The 20628-nt window shown below is 46.3% G+C and overlaps 1 protein-coding gene across 1 annotated transcript in view; it reads right to left on the bottom strand.

Annotated features, from left to right (window-relative positions):
- Positions 1-20628, bottom strand: part of carmil3 (capping protein regulator and myosin 1 linker 3) — a gene marked incomplete at both ends in the record, with an annotated part of 94039 nt that overhangs the window by 28061 nt on the left and 45350 nt on the right. The window contains 9 exons of the mRNA XM_083659039.1: positions 1151-1244; positions 2421-2489; positions 3962-4134; positions 6312-6366; positions 6456-6552; positions 7713-7794; positions 7943-8012; positions 10472-10576; positions 16473-16549. Coding sequence (XP_083515165.1) covers positions 1151-1244; positions 2421-2489; positions 3962-4134; positions 6312-6366; positions 6456-6552; positions 7713-7794; positions 7943-8012; positions 10472-10576; positions 16473-16549 — 822 coding nt within the window. The remainder of the gene's footprint in view (positions 1-1150; positions 1245-2420; positions 2490-3961; positions 4135-6311; positions 6367-6455; positions 6553-7712; positions 7795-7942; positions 8013-10471; positions 10577-16472; positions 16550-20628) is intronic.

Genomic DNA, 20628 nt, shown 5'->3' with positions numbered 1-20628 from the left:
CCCAGAATTAAATCAACACCTCTATGAGAGAGTCTAAACAAAACAAAGCTGGTAAGTAATGCAGGAAAAGCACTTGGTATGCATGACATCACTCCAAAGAGGAGCCAAGCTGTTCTGAAGGCAAAGCATGGCCCAACTCCTTATTAGGTTCAAACGCTAGAAGGCCAATACTAATGCCGATATTTTGTGCCGCTATTCAATATCTTTAAATTAAATAGTTTTTATGCCAACAAAACAAGTACTCTGTTTTTCTCAACTATTTCAGTCTTGGCAGAGTGGAAACAGCATTTAAACAAGTAGTTCCTTAAGGAGCATCTAGTGACCCATCACACCTATTCAATGGAGCAGCAGACTCTGAGATAGATCAGGCTTTTAAATGAAGAATTAATTTACAAAAACATGATTGAACATGTAGAATATGTCAAATATCAGATCGACATAACTTGGTGATGATTATTTAATTAAAGGCCATTAATCGGCGATAAGTCAGTCTCACCCTTTTAGGTATTGCCATGATTTTGTCCATCCTCCGCCTCTTTATACTGTCATGAACTTTGTTTAGTTTGATCTTGTTTGTTGTGGCCGCCATCTTGAGGATCGAACGCATAACTTTTTAGTACCCCTTTTTAGTAGCCATTTAAGTCTATGTGAGGACTGTTCAAACCATGTGCCCTTTGAACTCCAACTACTCTCTGGAAACTTGTGTGCTCCTTTCCTCCACACCTGCCCTCAATGTTGCCTCGTTAGCCCTGCCCTGCTCTGAGTTAACCCTCTGACCAATCAGATCTCCCTGTTCCTCCCCTGTGCTCCTACCTTCCCAGCAGCCCCTCATGTTCCTCATTACCTTCTTGTCTATATATGTTGTCTCAGTCTGTTTGTTTATGTATTTGGGTATACGTCGTGCCCACGAGAAGAACCAAAAGACATCAACTCTTTTCTTCCTCATGCTCTTAAAACGGTTTTATAAATGACCTATCCTAGCTTATTTAAATTACCTATTTATGGTTTATGTATATATAGCTTGTGCTGATGTTAATTGCTGTTGCTGACACATCTCAGGATTCACTGTTTGAAAACGGTGTTTTTACCGTTGTACCCTGCCTAGTTAAACTTTAATAAACAAAACATGAAACTCTCAGTCCCCTCTCACCTTGGTCAGGGCCTGGTCCATCTTCTCCGGGGCGCTGCGGTATGCCTGAGTGAGATCACTGAGGGGGAGGGGCATGTACTGCAGTGTAAAGTTACTAACGAGAGGAGAGCGAGAGAGATTGAGAATGAACAAGGCGTGGGAGGGAGGAAATAAAACATGCATAAAAATCACATCAGCAATAATAATTAGCATTTACATTTAAAGAGATATGCAACCCCAAGAAATCAGAGCGTTCATCGTGTCAGTTTTTCAAAAAAGGGTGTGTAGTTTCAGTGAAAGCCAGCTAGCGCTGTGAATGGATCTGCTGCTCATGTTTCTCCCTTCCACCATCCCCTCCCTTCTCCTGTCCAAACCTCGCGTCACCAGGCTCTCTCAGTCCAAACACCAGCATTGTTTGGATATTTCCCAGAAAGCTTTGAGGCGGCATAACTTTTGACAAGAAAACCATCCAATCTGGCTAAAAAGTTAGATAGAAATAATATTTATTTTTAACACAAAATGCAATTCAGGAATATTTGAATATTGGACAAAATCTAATTTAATTAAATGTAAACCCTAAGAGAAACACACATACAGCGATGGGGTGTATATATACCCCTTGCAAATACAACGTGATATAGTGAAATGGGTAGTTTGACCGTAACATGGTTGCACTGTGATATCCACTCCAACAAGACTTGCTTACTTGACGCCACTTTTAGTTAGCCTTATAGCACAATACTGAGGGTTCCAAAATGTCGCCGATATGCTGGGATGCGTTTACAACATGTCTAAAGATCATGGAAGTGGATGGTATCAGGAATGTCACCGATAGTTACAGGTGAGCTTACAACCTTTATCTGAAGCAAGCAGCAGCAAATGCCCAGGGGGGGATTTGCCCCCCCCCGCACAGTTGTCCCTGATACCCCAACACAGCCACACACACACACACACACAGCCACAGCCACACACACGGAAGGTGCATGACTAGCAACCATATCAGTAGAGTGATGAAACGTGGTGTAATAGTAAACACTGTACAGCTAGGTTCTGAGATAGTTATCTGCCTTTCATTATGCTGTGCTGAAGTTGGGTTTGCTCGAAGAGGTGAGTGTGTGTGTTTGTGTGTGTTTATGTGTGGTCGGGTGGGTGGGTCTGCGCGTGTGGGGCACTGTTAAAAAACACACATGTGTTTGTGTGTTCCTCTTCAAGGATTTTTATGGTGTGTGTTTGTGTGTGTGCGTGTGTGTGTGTGTATGTATGCGTGCGTGCGTGCGTGTGTGTGGCTTACTGCTCCAAGGCTCTCGCCACATCTTGGAAGCCCGTCGCTGTGGTGTTGTTGCGATCCCACGTCACACTCCTGAGAGGGATCAAACCCGAAAGGAATGGGAAAAGAGAGAGGGGGAGGGGGAGGGAGAGAGAGACAGAGAGAAAGAGGGAGGGGGAGGGAGAGACAGAGAGAGAGAAAGAAAAAGGGAGGAGGGGGGGGGGGGGGGGTGCGGAAAGATCAGTCGTTTTCTAAAGCCCCGAAAACATCACTTCACGAGATGCTACTGCACACCCAAACCCGCAGTGGGCATACTACCCCAGTTACAACAGCATCTGACCATGCAGCTGCACAAATAATACATCACACAGAGATTAAGCAGAGATTTGTCGGGACTACTTTCCTCTGCGGCAGTCGCAGAATATGAGTGCACAGAATCCCAAACATTAGCATTGTGCGAGCGGGCCGCCATGCAACTAATGAGCGCTCGGTATTTCGCAGAGCGGATTCTCCACCTACACTCGACGGGGTAGAAACACTTCATTTTCTGGCCCCCTTCAACTTTCATCCCTACACCTCCTCCTCCTCTTCGCCCTCCCCCGTTCGCTCGCTCTGCCCTAGAAATTGAATTGGTGAAAAAAGCCCCAAATCACACTCCTTAGGTGGTCTCTCTCTCTCTCACACTCCTTCACAACCCCCCCATCCCTCGCTCTCTCCCTTCATCTCATTCTGTAGTCCATATGATTTCCCTTCCTACTTCTGTCCTTTTCCCCTAGCTCTTTCCTGCCCATCTGAGAGCTTGTATCTTACCCCCCGGGGGGCGATGCTACCTCCGTTTCCACCCTCCCCCCATCACTTGGGGGGGTGATGGTACATTACACTGAAAGCCTGAAGGGCATTGGTTTTTCATCTCTACCCCTCTCTTCTCACCGTCCTACCGTCTTATCTTCAACATGGTTCATGTTTTTGGTCCCCCCCCCCCCCCCAAATTCTCTTCAGTGCCGCATTGATCTCTCTGTTCTGCCTCTCAGCAACCTCAGCACATCCTCTCCGCTCGAACCACCATACCTAACATCTTAATTTCCCCTCTGCCCCTATTCTTTCATCTGTCCTCTAAAACCTCCCCCCTCCCTCCAGCTTCCCCCTCTGCTCTCTGCAGAGTGCCGCAGGAATGAGTCTTCAAACCCGGAAATGCGGTAGCAAGTCAATGTTTTTATTATTTAATGGGTCTCTTCGTTAGATGCATGAAGTAAGGTCTGCGGTTAACAAAAGTTTATGATACGCTCCAAAAATAATAAAAATGGTGTTTATTTGTGAAGGTGATCTTGCTGAACACTTTTGTTAACCACATACCTTATTTCGGGTTAACCAAAAACCCATAAAAAAAAACTTGAGACGAGGGAACCCAGCGCAATGCAAACTTCCGGGTGAGCCTACTGTACAAAAACATGTCATCCCTGGCCTGCGGCACTCTACACATGAGCGCACTGATCTGCAGCACATCAGTCCGTCCCTGCCTCTTCGCTCCCACAGGAGAGCTGATCTGAAGACGCAGACACACACACCTGAGCGTGGTGTTGATCTGCAGGGCCTTGCTCAGCATCTTGGCCCCTTGGTCCTCCAGGGCGTTGCCGCTCAGGTCCACCCTCCGCAGGCAGGTGTTGGAGCCCAGGGCGTTGACCAGCACCGTGCCCCGCTGCCGGAGCCTGGAGTCGGCCAGGGACAGAGACTGCAGGGCCTGGAGGAGGAGAGAGACGATGAGGGGTGACAAGGGTGTGAGTGCATGTCTGTGTGGTAAAGGACTACACCAGGTTTTTGTGAGAGATTGGCTTGTGTCAACTTAAAAGCTATGTTCACGCCGAGATATTTATTTTTCTCCCTGTCGCTCGATTCAACCCTTTGGAATCGCTCTGTCGCTCTGCTTAAATCGCTCCACAAACCGGGAGTGCACTCCGCCCTCGGGCCGAGGTGTTCATACCCAATAATGTCATACTATTACAAGTCATAGCATTTCGAGAATAATTAAAGTGATAATAATATAGAGGTAATAATAACTTATAAAACCTATAGCAACTTATAAAAGTTGAAATATTACAATATGACCTGACACTGCAGGAGTGAATATCAGCAGTTGACTTTCGGGTCCCAGTCCCAGAACTGCTCAAAGTGATAATTTCTCAAAAACACTTCAATGGGCCACTTCTCAGCGACTCAACCCAAAGAAGATACTGGAGCACACGATCCACTGGAAAAAATATTGAATAAGGTGCAAAGACTGAAGTTTCAACGCACGCAGCGTCTTCTTCAGATTCAACCTTCTCTGCACCTTATTAAATATTGTTCCAGTGAATCGTGTGCTCCAGTATCTTCTTTGGGTTCCGTTGCACCGACCTCCCTCTCTGGAGGGGCTGAAGCACAAGAGATTCTTTCGACATTCTAATTTTCTCACTTTCAGGATAATGCTAGTCGCCCTGCCATCACTCAACATAGTGCATGCTAAAGTGTTAGCATGGAGCACCGGACCGAACGATCTCACAGGAACACATGGACGCTTTTGTGTTGGTTTAATTACGAAACTGACAAACAGGCCGCTCTCTCAAAAACACATTAAATGTGCATTTATGAGTGCGTTTATGCCCCAATCTGTGCCTCTGCCAGTCTGCCCGTGCACACGTCTGTGCCCGTGCACACGTCTGTGCCCGTGCACACGTCTGTGCCCGTGCACACGTCTGGAGCCCGTGCACACGTCTGTGCCCGTGCACACGTCTGTGCCCGTGCACACGCCACGTCTGTGCCCGTGCACACGTCACGTCTGTGCCCGTGCACACGTCACGTCTGTGCCCGTGCACACGTCTGTGCCCGTGCACACGTCTGTGCACGTGCATACGTCTGTGCACGTGCACACATCTGTGCACGTGCTCGCTGTGAGTTCATGGTTGTGAGCGATCACCATCAACACTGGTAAATAATTGAGGAAGCTACTTGTCATGCTGGATTTCAGAGCAGAGAGCACAGAGAAGAGCCTCAGGGAGCCTTGAGAATAAACTGAGACGAAATGAATCATTCACTGGGCACGTACCTCCATCTGTATACTGTATACTGTGTGTGTGTGTGTGTGTGTGTGTGTGTGTCTGTGCGTGCGTGCGTGCGTGCTTGTTTTGTGTGCATGTTTGCATTGTGTGAGGAGGATATAGGAATTTAAAAAGTAACTACACCCCAGAGTTTTGGCTGAAGTGCTTCTACCCTGGAAAAAAAGCGCCTCTAGATTATGAAAAAAGTATCAACTAGCCGTCGCTGCACACCCCCCCCCCCCAACACAGAGAGACAGACAGACAGACAACACCACAACTTTCCACCGCACACAATTCAAATTAACTGACACAACCGACGACCAGGCACATCATTGCTGTCACCCACCAAAGGGGGACTATTGATCGGGGGGTTGGTCCAAGACGTGGACCAAGGTCAGCCAATGGCAAAATTCAATTCCAATAGCCAGGTTTCAAACAGGAGAGGGCAGTCGCTAGGCATACAACACAATAGCATTCAAATACATTCAAATTTGGACCTGAATCCATCAACACTACTAAATTGACATATAAATTACATTGGTTTTCAGCTGAAAAGTGGTTGGGGGGTTTAGTTACTATTTAAAGTGTGTGTGTGTGTGTGTGTGTGTGTGTGTGTGTGTGTGTGTGTGTGTGTGTGTGTGTGTGTGTGTGTGTGTGTGTGTGTGTGTGTGTGTGTGTGTGTGTGTGTGTGTGCGCGTGCGCACGGGTGTGAGAGAATGTGTGTGAGAATGCAAATCTCCTTATGTGCAGACATGAGTAGGCGTAATTCTGTGTATATGTTCTGTGTAATGAAGGATTTGTGTGTGTGTGTGTGTGTGTGTGCGTGCTACATAATCCAACTCACACACTCTTCCTCCTGCACCAGCTGAACTATTTTCTGCAGAGTTTCATCCAGCACCCTGAGGATTCAGAGGACAGGAAAACACACATCATTATTCTCAGCATCATCCTCCTACTCATCTTCAGCACCATCGCACCCGGGCCTCACCTGCCCTTGATGTTGAAGTTCTTCCCCAGCATCAGGTGTTTGAGGGAGGGGTGTCTGGAGAAGGCTGGGATGACAGCCAGCAAGTCGGCATCCAAACCTGCACACCACACAACAGACACAGCATTCAGATTGCATATGGAATTCATAGTTCAAATTCAAGACTATTCAAGGACTTTCCAGGGCAAACACGGCATAGTTTGAGACTCGGATCAAGGTTATTTACTGCTAAAACACTGAGAATGTTTGTAATGAGAACTATCAGGTTTTACAGAAGCTCACCGACAATTCAAATGAGAGAGAGGCTTGAATGTGTGAACACTTCTCAAATGTGCTGTGTTACAGGATAAGATTTTTTTTTTAAATAACTTCAATTTCTATTATTTTACCAAATAAAATGGAAGCACTTTCAATGACCCATGTCTAGTGATGTCTATTTCCAAAAACTTTCAAGACCTGTTTTTTTCTCAAATTCAAAAACATCAAAGGATTTCAAGGACCCGTGGGAACATGGAAATTGAACAAAATCCTTAATATAAGTGTTGAATAACAGAGTGTGCATGAAACTGCTGCAGAAACAACTTAAGTGTAATTCCTGAACATAAAGCGACAAGACAAAATATTAATTCATATTCAAAGGGGATATATGTGCAATTTTTCCTGCCCCATGGCACAAAACGACCATAATTTTTGTCTTGTAGGGTTTTTGATCAATACCAGTGACTCACTTTCTGGCCCGAACTCTCGTGTGGGAAAAAAAAAGAAAATCCCTGCCCATTGATATTCATAGAGACACCATCGTCACACCCCCTGCACACACACACACACACACACACACACACACACCCCCTGCACACACACACACACACACACACACACACACACCTGCTTGCAACTGCTCAAGCATGGAGGACGGTGCTGCAAGACACGTCGGCAACAAAGACTAAAAAGGCGCTTTCTCAAGCCAACAAAAGCACACAAAAAAAGCATGTGTCTGCTTTAATTAAAGAGCTTACTCTATTGTGAAAAGGTGCCTTTACTTGTATTAATTATAAGGAGTAGGAGGGGGCAGGGCCTGCACCTGTGTGTGTGTGTGTGTGTGTGTGTGTGTGTGTGTGTGTGTGTGTGTGTGTGTGTGTGTGTGGGGGGGGGGGGGGGGGGGGGTTCCTATACTGTAGATTACTTAATGTCCCTTTAATGAGGCAATGAGGTTTTCTGTTGTTATGTGTACCTGTCAGGATGCCCACACAGGAAACTCACCGTTGTCCGAGAGGTCCAGGGTGCCCACACAGGAAACTCGAGGGAACAGCTCCTGAATCACCCCAGCACCTGCTGCCCTCAACTGAGCGAGAGAGAGAGAGAGAGAGAGAGAGAGAGAGAGAGAGAGAGAGAGAGAGAGGATGATGTCATAGCCACATGGAAACGGAGTGCTTTAAGAAGTGAGAATAACAGATAGAACAATATCAGCGACATAGACTGACAGACCGTACCTCACAGCTGCTGATGTCCAGGTGTAGATCAGTGATATGAGGGTTATTGGACAGCCCTAGGAAGAGCGCTCTGAGGGAGAGAAAGGAGAGATCACTTGAGAAAAAGTCAAGACACACACATCCAAGCCTGAATAGGGCAGGTGCAGAGCTCGAGGCAGAAAATGGTAGAGTTCTGAGGAAGGGCAGGGTGCTGCCCGAAACGTTACCTTTTCCCCGTATAAAATAAATACACTCAACTTGGAGCCTTGCAGTGTGCAAGCTTTCTTTTTTCCTCTACCAAAGGAGAGATCACTCCCATAAATCCAATTGGTGTGTTTTTGTCAACCTGAACGGATCAACCCGCCCCTCCCTCCCTCCCTCCCTCCCCCAACGCCCCATCCCACCTCACACACTCTCCTGCACACCTAAAACATTTAGAGCCATCTTAAACGGCTTTAGAGGAAAGTAGCTTAAAAAGATGATGCCGAGCTCACTAAGTCTCCGCTGAAAACCACCTAAAGACTTTCAATATTTATTCTGGAAAAGTGGCCAATTGTTGCGGATGTGCACGCGCACGCACACACACACGGACCCACTTGCACTTGGAAGGAAAACTGCACTTAACAAGCCTCAAAACGCGTTTAAGAATTCATGCGGCATGAGGAGGTAATGAAGAGGCGCACCAGGTGGGGAGTCCAGTCAATCCATGTTGGCTGAGATCCATCATGCAGTACACAGCCACCTCCACTCTTTGCCAGGTCCCTCTGTTTACTCCGCTATCGATTGTGCTTTTTGGCTGTGGGAAGCTAACAGCAGGCCACACACCTGACTGTGATACTTTATTTATTCCCGCAAGGAAGTTGTCTCTTCAGCTGCCCACCTGACTGAGCGCAGGTTCAGCGACAGTACAGAGGAGCAGCTGTGGTGCTGGTAGGGAGTTCAGTGTCTTTGCTCAAGGACACGTCAACAGGGCGAAACTGGGGGCTTGAATCTGGGTCCTCAGGTTGAAGGACGGTGTGATAAATCTAATACAGCAGAACACGACTCTACTGTTGAGAAGAAGGGTTTGACTCTTTCTGGGACCTTTGTTAATAAAACCTCACTTTGGATACAAGCCACTAGGTATATATTACTTTAGTATTCAAGCCTGAGGTAACAAAAACAGAAAAATATCACCTTTGGATGGTGAAATGTTCCCATCGGTCCGATTGTGGGTCACCAATTTCCTCTCAAGGCCAGTAGGCATTAGCTATGCATTAGAAGTAGAGTAGTGGTCAGAGATCAGTGTGGTTCTTAAAAGGATATGTGGGATAATGCACATTACTTCTTACATTGTGAAGCTCTCCTCTGTAGAGTAGCTGTCTGCCTAGGTTTGATACTGTAGGCCCTCAGCAGTGACCTTGTATCATGTGCCATTTAGTGGATGCTTTTATCTAAAGCACAAGTGTGTAAATCTTTAGCATCTAAAAAGTGATTAATTAAAATTCATTAAATGATTGGTGGCTCATATATATCTCATCCGGGCTCGATTCCAAGCGATGAGCACAAACCTTCTGAATCATGATGAGTTGCCTGACGCTACTATACAGGTACATTATGCTAACTATGTTTAAATGCAAAACAGGTCTGGAGACTTTCGGTGTGCAGGAGAATACGTTCCTTGACCCTCCATTATGTTTGGAATTAACATGCATCGTGTATCGGAATTGATTACAATTAAACCCAGCATTGACATTGATTTGCCTTTCCCTCGTGAAAATGCAGATTGCTGTGCACATCACTTCCTCGAGTCAAATTTACATCCTGTAAAAGTCTCAGGCAACACTTTGTCTCGCGTTTTCCCCTCCGCAAGTATGCTGACTGTCCTTTTGGATCGTTTATTTTTCTCTTTTTGGTATTTGCTACTGGATGTGTGGATTAGAGAGGAGATGCATTTACATTTTGTTGATAATGTGGCCAAATGTTTTCTGACCAGAGGATCAGATCTTCAGTACCGGTCTCATTTTAGATTTCTCAATTATGTTTGGGATAGTCAGATTATCTCCGCATTGGAGTGTCTACTGAGTAACATTACAATCCATTACAGTATGTCATTTAGCAGACACTTTTATCCACAGTGACTTGTAATAGTACATTTTGTCAACAGTAGTGCAATCAACTGTGACTGTAGGAAAATGGTCAATATTGGTGCGGGGGGAAAGGTGAAATATAACATTCAAAATTGTTTGGGGAAAAAAGTGTCAAATTGCTGTACTTGTGTTTAAAGGTCGTATTGATATGGGGGTCAGATCTTTAGTGCATCTTTTACGCATTTTCTATCCAATGATAATCGATCATCCAGGATGAGGATCAATGCCACATGTAAAGGAGGCATCATTGTCCAAATGAAATGAAGTGAAGGCCAGGATGCACAGCAGGCCTTTTCCAGCTGTTACTGTACTCACAGTCTTCATTCTTAAAGCAGCAAATTGAATGTGAGGCTTGTTCAAACAAAGATGTTAAATGGTTTGTGAGCTCTCTGTAATGCGTCGCCCGTGACTGCCTGCTCACCTCAGAGAATCAGGAGGGACCTTCATGGAGGCCAGGCTGACCTCGGTCAGGCTGAACGCCGAGCTGAAGAACTGGCGGAACGTCGGCAGAGAGTCCCTCGCTTTCCTGGGAGGGGACAGAAGAGGAGAGAAAGATTTTTTTGTTTTCAATCTTGAAGTTTTTTGGGACCCCCCCCCCCCTCCCCTTTCCTTCCCAATTGTAACGCCCACCCCCAACCGCCCAGGTCATTGCCCAACCCCCTCTGCCGAGTTGTAGACTACCACATGCTTCCTCTGATACATGTGCGAGGAGCTTCCCCGGCAGGAAGTAGCCCGTGGGAGGATCACACTATTCCCCCCAGTTCCCCTCCGCCCCCCTGAACAGGCGCCCCGACCGACCAGAGGAGGCACTAGCGTGGCGACCAGGACACATAGCCCACCGGCTTCCCACCTGCACACACGGGCAATTGTGCCCTGTATGGACGCTCGACCAAGCTGGAGGTAACACGGGGGCATCGAACCTGCGACCCTCTTGTGGTTAGACAGGGAATCTAGCGCTTCACTACAGGGGAAAGAAAGAAAGATTGAGAAACAGAGGAGGTGGCGGCGAGCGACAGAATCCGGCCAGTGAAGAGAGACTGAAAGGGAAAGGGGAAGCGAGAGAATGCCGACGAAGATGAGAACAGATAAAGAGATTGAGCGAGACGAGGAAGAGGGTGACAGAGGGAAGTGATATGCTGATGGAGAGTGACAGAGAGTTTGCAGCGGAGGGGCGGAGAAGCGACAGGAATGAGAGAGAGAGAGAGAGAGAGAGAGAGAGAGGGACAGTAGTGACAGATAAGAGAGGTCGAGAGAGAGAGAGAGAGAGAGAGAGATAGAAAGAAAACCAAAGCAGCCAGATGCTGGCCCTGACATTTAGGCCAGTATTATATCAACCAGACAGCGTGAAAAGGTGAGTCTGGCATTAATTACTGTGCTACGCCACCAGTTAAAAAGGTAACACTGACCAATTATCCAACCATCTGCTTGGCATATACACTACATTAGCCTGTCACGGGGGAAAGGACAGAGCGAGTGTGCATATGTCTTGTGTGCGTGTGCGTGTGTGTGTGTCTGTGTGTGATAATACATGAGAGCTATCAGAGCATAGTTGTAATACATGGAGTTCAGAACTGTGTTTAGAACTTGTTGAAAGAGCAGCCACTCTGCCGCTTCAGCCCCCGCTGCACAAATGACTCACCAGGGAATGGAGGGGAGGGGAGGGGAGGGGAGGGGAGGGGAGGGGAGAGAGTGATGAGAGGCAAGGGAGGGAAAGAGAGAGAGCAACCCAGTCGCCAGAATAAAACACTGGCATTTTTATTAAACCAAGGATACGTACAACCTCAACAACAATTTGAAACTAAATTGCTGCAATTTCAGTGTGAAAATCCCATCCCATTGTGCAGTGAATAACAATTCTGTAAACACAGCAAACATTTTTAAACGACGACATTTTATGTTTCTGCAAACCTACAATCTCAACGTAAATTTGAACCCATTAAGCCCTGAGGTGCCCTCTAGAAAAGCATTCTAAAACCTAAGGCGTGTTTGAAACCTGAGGGATAGTGTATAAAGTATCTTTGCTGAAAGGGTTAACAACGCAGACGCTGAAAGGGAGAACAATGCAAATGCTGCGTGAAAACGGCAACAACTGTGCTTATGTTTAGGCAAGTAAAGCAACATGGTTAAGATGCTCTCAACACAGCCCGGTCCACCTACTACTCCCACCTCACCTCCAGCTCCACCAACCCCAAGGCTCTCTTCTTCTCCACTGTAAACACACTTCTCAAATAGGGGTGGGACAAAATATCGATACTCACGGTATCGCGATATTTCCACTTGCGATACGTTATCGATACACTGGCACCAAGTATCGATATGTTTATTTAAAAAAAAAAAAAAAAAAAAAAAAAAAAAAACTAAAATATTATGCTGTGTGTGGTAGTTCAAACATAGTTACAAGTTGACGTTTATTTATGTTTGTAGTTGAAACAAAAACATAAATACTGTAGGCTACATGAATGGAAATGTTTGATCATTAATATCTACTTTTAGAAATTATATAGGTAGGTAGGTTATATAGGTTTTCTTGTTTTAATAATAATAATAAAAAGACTTAATGTGTAACTTTTCCTCCGTGGTATCGAAAATGGTATGAGTGAGTGAGTGAACTCTGAGAGAGTTCATGTCAATTCTGCTAATAAATACATAATACCTGCTTCTTGCCTTTTAGGGGTATTTTTTTCTCTTCAGTTACACAGGTATCGTGATGTATCGTCTTCCAATATATCGATTATCGCAGTATCGCTGTATCGTGATAATATCGTTATCGAGGGCCAAGTATCGTGACGATATCGTATCGTGAGCTACTCAGCGATTCCCACCCCTATTCTCAAACGCACCTCCCTACAGTACCTGCCTCCCCTCTACCACACAAGCACTGTCTCAGTTCTCACCGGTGTCCCCAATGGAGCTGCCCAAACTCATGGAAGGAATGAGAAGCTCTGGATGCCATCCATCCATACTTGTCAAGGACTGTCTCCCAGCTACTGTATCTCCCCACTCATCAACTCCTCCTTCAACTCTGGTTCAGTCCCCTGACAACTCAAACTGGCTTCTGTCACCCCTATCCTCAGAAAACCTGGACTCAACCGTGACATCGTGAGCAATTTCTGGCCCATCTCCAATCTCCCCTTTCTGTCAAAAACACTGGAGCACATACAGTACATCCCAACTCAAAACTCACCTCAACTCCAACGACCTGTTCAACCCATTTCAATCCGGTTTCCGTTCACAACACGGCACTGAATCAGCCCTCCTCAAAGTCAGCAATGACCACCTTCTCTCCTCAGACTCCGGCCACCTCAACATTCTCGACCTCAATGCAGCTTTCAACACCATCAACCACTCCATCCCCATCTCCCGCCTGGGAGAGGGGGATCACCAGTTAAGTTAAGTTATCCTTTATTTATCCCCATGGGGAAATTCATCCTCTGCATTTGACCCATCCTCTACTAGGAACCTTCCTAGAACTAGGAGCAGTGGGCAGCTGCAGTGCAGCGCCCGGGGACGAACTCCAGTACTTTTGCAATTGCCTTGGTCAGGGGCACTGACAGGAGTATTAACCCTAACATACATGTCTTTTATGGTGGGAGGAAACTGGAGCACCCGGAGAAAACCCACACGGACTGCAAACTCCACACAGAAAGGACCTGGGACGGACCCGGGTTCGAACCCGGGACCTTCTTGCTGTGAGGCAACAGCGCTAACGACTGAGCCACCGTGCCTCCTGGCTAAAGTCATATCTCACAGACAGTTAATATCAGCAAGTGCACCTCCTCCACTGCTCCTCTGTCCCAAGGTGTCCCCCAGGGTTTGGTGCTTGGTCACCGCTTCCACTGTTACCCCGACAAAGTCCAGCTCTACAGTATCTCCACCAAATCACCACTGCAACTCACTCCACTCTGACCAACTGCCTCAGCAATTACCTTTACCATAGATGCAAACTAACTTCCCCAAACCCAACTGCGACCCCAATGCCCTTACTGGCCAGTGGCCACGGTGCTATTTCAATAGCAGACCCTATAACGTTGGTATACATATATCTAGAATCGTGATATGAGACATATTTTTGGCTCAGGAACGTTGATATTCTACGTATCCGTGGATTGCAGAAACGTACAATGCCAACATCTTATTCAGGCGAACAGGCCGAAGAACGCTAAATGTGAGATGACGAGGAGAGAAGAAGAAAAGGAAACAGTGTGTGTGTGTGTGTGTGGGGGGGGGGGGGGGCGGGGGCAAGGGTCATAACTAAGGGAGGGGACGAGGGGCACGAAGGGAAATAATACAAAATAAAATAAAAGATAGAGATGATGATATGGAGACAGTCGACAGAGTGGGGGGGGGAGGCTGTTTTACAAGCTCATGTCAGTGCGCTTTAGTCTGATAAGCTGCTGGCGTCCGACACCAGCGCTTCTTTGACCCATTTTGTAACGTTTAGCATACCGCCTGTCAGGACTCCACGCATACAGGATGGATGCTGTCGCATAAGCAGATATGGTGTCACTCACACACACACACACACACAGACACACGTGCGCGCAGGCACGCACACGTACACACACGCCGACTATTCTCTGGAGTGCTGTATCAGCAACTGTTCTCTGCGCGCAACTTGATCTACATACGTTGCAACATCCATGCAGTGTTTCTAGAGTGTGTGTGCATGTGTGTGTGTGTGTGTGTGTGTGTGTGTGTGTGTGTGTGTGTGTGTGTGTGTGTGTGTGCATGTGTGTGCGTGTGCATGTGTGTGTGAGAGGGGGTCCCGTTCCATATTTATGAGCGGCGGCCAGGCGGGTCTTATCAGCACGGCTCAGCTTTGTGGTGCTGTGTTGTCACCACAGATGGAAAATCTGAAAATCTGTTTTTGTTGGGGGAAGATGGAAGTGCCCTATGCTAAGTTTGTCTCCTCCTGCCATAATACAAGACAAAATACATAGAACAAGTCCTTCACCTGCATTTAGCTGCCTTAATGTGATATACTAGATGAGTATTGTTTAAGTGTATTAAGATCAAATATTGTAACATTTAATAATGTACTTCTAATGTACAATCACACGACATCTTCGGGTAATATTAATCTATTTAATCATTCCGATTGTTTTTCCCCCTTTTCTCTTTTTATGTTCACTTTTAATACTTGTCTTTTATTGTGATTACCAGATGTTATTGTTATTATTACCATTCTCTTTCTGTATCCATTATTTTCTCCTCTATGTTTTGACAAAACAAATGTATTTGCATGTCATGCTAATAAAGCAAGTTGAAATTGAAAAGAAAAGTAACGAGGGAGGGAAAGAAAGTCTCATCACAAAATGGTTGTTGTTTGAACTACCTGTATAATGTTACAGTAAGATCATGTTTTTTGTTTGTACAATGTGCTTACTGTACTTCACTATGGTCATGCCAATAAAGCCTTTGAATTTGGAAGAAAAGGGTCAAATGGGGGGATGGAGAGAGAGAGACAGACATCATCAGGAACATAATAAAAGTAGGAAGAGAGTGCGGGGAAACTCTATCCTCCCATTAGAAATCAATGGGGGCAGCTGTGCGTCCGACAACAATAGAGAGAGGCACATCTTAGTGTTAAAGCATCGGGAAAGGAGGAGGGTGAAAGAGACGGAGAGAGAGTGGTGAAGCCAGAGGATAGAAGGTGTGAGAGAGATGGATACAAGGAGAGAGACAGAGAAAGTGAGGAGAGAGAGAGAGAGAGAGAGAGAGAGAGAGAGAGAGAGAGAGAGAGAGAGAGAGAGAGAGAGAGAAAATGCTGGCGCGGGAGCCTGGGGATTGGAACAATAATTCCCTGCTAAAATTAGTCTCATTTTTCACCAACACTTTTTCCCTCTGTAACGCTGTAATGTAATGTGCTGAGCAGGGAAGCTCCTGGGCTCCGAGGGGACGTAGCACGAAGAGAGCGGGGGCTGCTTCTGCCTGCGAGCTACGTAAACACACACACACACACACACTCCCAATTCACACACAGACAGACACACACAAACACACACACTTCTGCACACGCACACACTCGCTAGTACACACACAAACAAACAGGTGCATGAAAAGACTTGTGGGCACACACGCAAGCGCTTGACAGACAGAAACCTGTTAGCAAACGCAGACATATACAAAGACACACACACACACTCTCTCACACACACACACACACACACACACAGACACGGCGAGCCAGAACAAATGTGGGGGCGAGTCGTGCACACACACACGCTAATTAGATCAGTGCGGTCCTGGGATAAACAGTAATATACTGTACGGGAGAAAATAGATGATGATGCTCCACTCCGCTGCGCCTGCTAACTGGAATTCCTCCAGAGCCTTTTGGCTGAGTCAGAAGAGAGAACACAGGATGTGTGGCTGTGCGCTTATAAAAGCAGCCTTTATTATAACAGGGATTTATGGCCCACCTGTGAGAGAAGGAGTTCTTGGACAGGTTCAGGTAGGAGAGGTCAGCGCAGCAGCCCCGCAGCAAGGCTCCGAACAACTGGAGGCAGAGGGAGAGACAAATGGGTTAGTGCTCTATGTTCACAATGCGATCGTGTTGTATAACAGTTATTCTGGCTCTCCAACTGGTAAGCGGTTACAGCGCTGTCACACTCACAAATGCAATTTTGAACAGCCTAAAAAATGATGCTATTTCTTTCTTGGCCCAAGCTCCTTGAATCAAAATGTCCCTTAATATATCGTGCCTGTAAGGGGATTAGCATTATGTAGCCTACCGTATGGCGGGACTGAAATTCCATAGAAGCTCTAGCAGTGTCTGGGACAATAGATACTGTAGAGGTTAGAAGAATGGACTAGGGAGACAGAAGATAGAAGGTTGCAGGTTGAAATCCATGGATGTCCAGCGTGTGAAGTGATTGCTGGGAAAAATAGTTTTTTCAATTTGTTTTTGTTGTTTCTTTAGGATTTGTTTTACTGCTTTGGGATTGGTTTGGATTTGCATTGGACAATACGATGGCTGCTATTAAGTTTAGACAACCACGGCCACGTCTTTGACCAGTAGCTCCAGCACCTTCCGAGCTTCTGTGCCGCTACCAATCCTCGCTTCATTCAGTAAGACGTACAGGATGTACGGAACGTCATCTGTCAGCGGAGTCCACTAATTCCTAATGGCAGGACCAAATGGGCAATAAGAACTGTAATTGAATTGCACTGAATCAAAGTCAAGCTGAAGCCAACGCAGGGGGAAAAATGAAATTACATAAGAGTTCTTCAGCAGTTTATAATGGATATCATAATGAATATTAATCAAATGTCATGTTTCATAAAGAAAAGGGAAATATTGGCCACTCCAAAACTGTGCGGAAGACAAAGTGCGCTGCGGTGCCCACAACTTCCCTGCCTGTATTATCAATACTAGCAGAATACCTGTGCAGTGTAAACGCATCCCTGTGTGACTGGTGGAGGCTGAGTGAGCAGTCATTGCGCAGCATCGCAAGTCCGGCCTTTAATCTGCGCAGCCATAGCGACTTCGCCCCTAATTACCTCAATTAAAAAACGGCTCCGTTAGATCCGTTGATCTGTTAGAGCCCGTGCTCTTTACACTTCCTGAAAGATTGAGCGCGATCGCACGTAAAATGGCATAGCTGTGGCCGAACCCAATTTCTGCTCACTCACTTACCCACTCACTCACTCGCTCGCTCACTCACCCACTCACCCACTCACAGAGACTTCGCATTCTTGTTATCGGATAATCATGCAGCATATCAATCCAGCCATACAGCTACAGTATAAAGTGCATCAAACTTCCCTCTTTCCTTTGCTCTGGATGTAAAAAGTAAAAAAAAGAAAACAATTCTCAAAACATGGTGTGTGTTGTAGGAAGAACAAATAAGCTCGGGGCAAATACCACAATATGCCATCACAAACTAATTTCCTGCCAGACTTTAAGTACCATCTCATCTCTTGCAAGAGATGAAACTACGAGACAAATCCATTTTTCACTGGCAGCGTGATCCATCATGCGAATTGACTAATCAATATTCAGCATCGTTAGTAGGCTTACTAGGCTACGCTGGTGCAGATTAAAACAGGAACTTATTAATAATTCAATCAAACAAAAAAAAAGACAGATCCTCCCCGAGATAGTCGCTCTCTGAAGGATATATTGGAGGGGGAAAAAACAGGACATGAGGCAGCCATCGAAAGACACTTCATCTGGAAGGGGTTTCCGAGGGAAAGTGGGTGAAGTCGCAAATAAAGAAGAAAAGAATAGATGTGATTGCCTCCGTTCGTGCACTAAAATTCAATGCAATATTCATGGCAGACTTTGGCGAGGAGTGGGGGCTTTTAGTTTTACAGAGCAGACTGAAACAGATTTACGGCGTCGCGGCGTGCGGGGCGACTGCTTTACAATCTCCCTAATAAGCTCCAAGGTGTTTCAAACTGTTCGACCGCAGTGAAATGCGCCGGAGAGAGCCGTTACCCGGCGAGCGGAGAGAGGCATTAGCAAAAGCCCATAGCAGCTCTGTCTGTGCTGTGGTTAAGCAGGAGCAGAGCACCGTATCGCCAGTGTCACTGAAGCAGGTACTTCAAATGTTGCTCCAAGAGCTCTGGAGTGCCGAATATCTGCGGCCTGGCCAATAGAATGAGACTGCCCCTGAGGGGTCAACAAAGTACCCTTTATTATTATCATGCTGTGAAAACAGATCATTTGTGTCTGTTCTATTGAGTCTGGTGTGTTTTTTTTATTTTTTATATATTATTATTTTTTCAGATTCCCCCCCATTTTCTCCACAATTGTACTTGGCCAATTTCCCCCTGCTGCCCCGGTCGCTGCTCCACCCTCTGCCGATCTGGGGAGAGCCATAGACTAGCACCATGCTTCCTCCGACACATGCGCAGTTGCCAGCCACTTCTTTTCACCCGACAGTGGGGGAGCTTCACCGGCAGGATGTAGCACATGGGAGGATCACACTATTCCCACCAGCTCCCTTCCACCCCAAACAGGTGCCCCGACCGACCAGAGGAGGCGCCACTGCAGCGACCAGGACACACACCCCTAATCCGACTTCCCACCCGCAGACACAGCCAATTGACCCTAGTGTTGGTAGGCAGGGAATCTACCTATTTGGGTCTGGTGTGTTCCTAATGTGCAGTGATATGGCAATACAAGAGTGACAACTAGCCTCCAAAAATATGTAATGCATCCACCAATCAATTTCCTATTCTAACCAAATAAAATGACTTGAAAGTTATCTAAGAAAAAAGTTAAGTATCCAGCCTGATCCCAGAACTTTTAAAACTTTGGCATTGTCCGTTTCAGCAATCTGAACCAAAAATATGTTGCATATCAACATAAAGTCTGCTATTGAAATAGCATGGTGACCAGTAAGTGTTGTGGCCGGGGTGGATGGAGGATGTAAACACTTGCCTTTCACACCGGAGAGTCGTGTTCGTGTTCCAGCGCGTTTACTATTTCAACTGTAAGTCACATTTAACGTTTTTGGTATTTAAGCCTAACCCAAACCATAACCACGGTTAATTTTTAATTAACCGGTTTTGTTTCAAATTGATGTTAAGATTGTACTATATGATGGGGGCGGCTGTGGCTCAGGAGGTAGAGCACTAACCACTAACCAGAAGGTCGGTGGTTCGATCCCCGGCTCCTCCAGTCCGCATGTCGAAGTGTCCTTGTCCAAGACACTGAACCCCAAATTGTTCCCAATGGCTGTGCCAGCACCCTGCGTGGCAGCTTGCCGCCTTTGGTGTGTGAATGGGTGAATGTAGGCACATTGTAAAGCGCTTTAGATAAAAGCGCTATATAAATGCAGTCCATTTACCATTTACTATCCGTGGTTTGCAGAAAGATGGGTTGAATGTATCACAATTGAAGGTCCACCGAGGCGCGTCTGTGCAGCGTAACCATCTCAGCACTGTTACTTACTTTCATTATTTGCGCTCATTCTTCCCATCGCAATTCCATTTCTCGTGCATGTTTACAGCAGTCATCTCAGCAGCGACCAGCAGGGGCAGACACATCCGAGTCTCATTGTCAGATTCTGTCAGAGAGGGAGTCGCATCCCTTCAACTGTTTGCATATCTGCTAATGTGACAAGACGCTCTTCTGGGGTATACTGTATGCTAAATATAGACACAGCAACACAGATTTACCCGGAGCCATGCACAAATATGTGTCTGACTGCATGCTGCAAACGCACCTGTGTGCCATTCACTCTACACTCTCTCATTTATATAATTGACATTATAGAATAGATTTATTTTGTTGTGTAGCCCTGCACCTTCTAAGAGCTTTTACCATAGCTCATGAAATTGTGCACGAGTCCAAAGAAAGACTGAGTCACTTGGGGGTAATCTGAGGTAAGAATTTCCACATGTGGGCGTCCGGGTAGTGTAGCGGTAGATTCCTTGCCTACAAACACGAGGGTCGCAGGTTTGCGCCCCCGTGTTACCTCCGGCTTGGTTGGGCGTCCACACAGGCATGATTGGCTGTGTCTGCGGGTGGGAAGCCGGATTAACGGCATATACTATCGCCTCCTCTGGTCAGTCGGGGCACCTGTTCGGGGCGGAAGGGAACTGGGGGGAATAGCGTGATCCTCC

This window comes from Poromitra crassiceps (assembly GCF_964638095.1).
Source record: "Poromitra crassiceps genome assembly, chromosome: 23".
Taxonomy (NCBI): Eukaryota; Metazoa; Chordata; class Actinopteri; order Beryciformes; family Melamphaidae; genus Poromitra; species Poromitra crassiceps.
The sequence above is the reverse complement of the archived record's forward strand: the minus strand, read 5'-3'. Positions and strand labels throughout refer to the sequence as shown.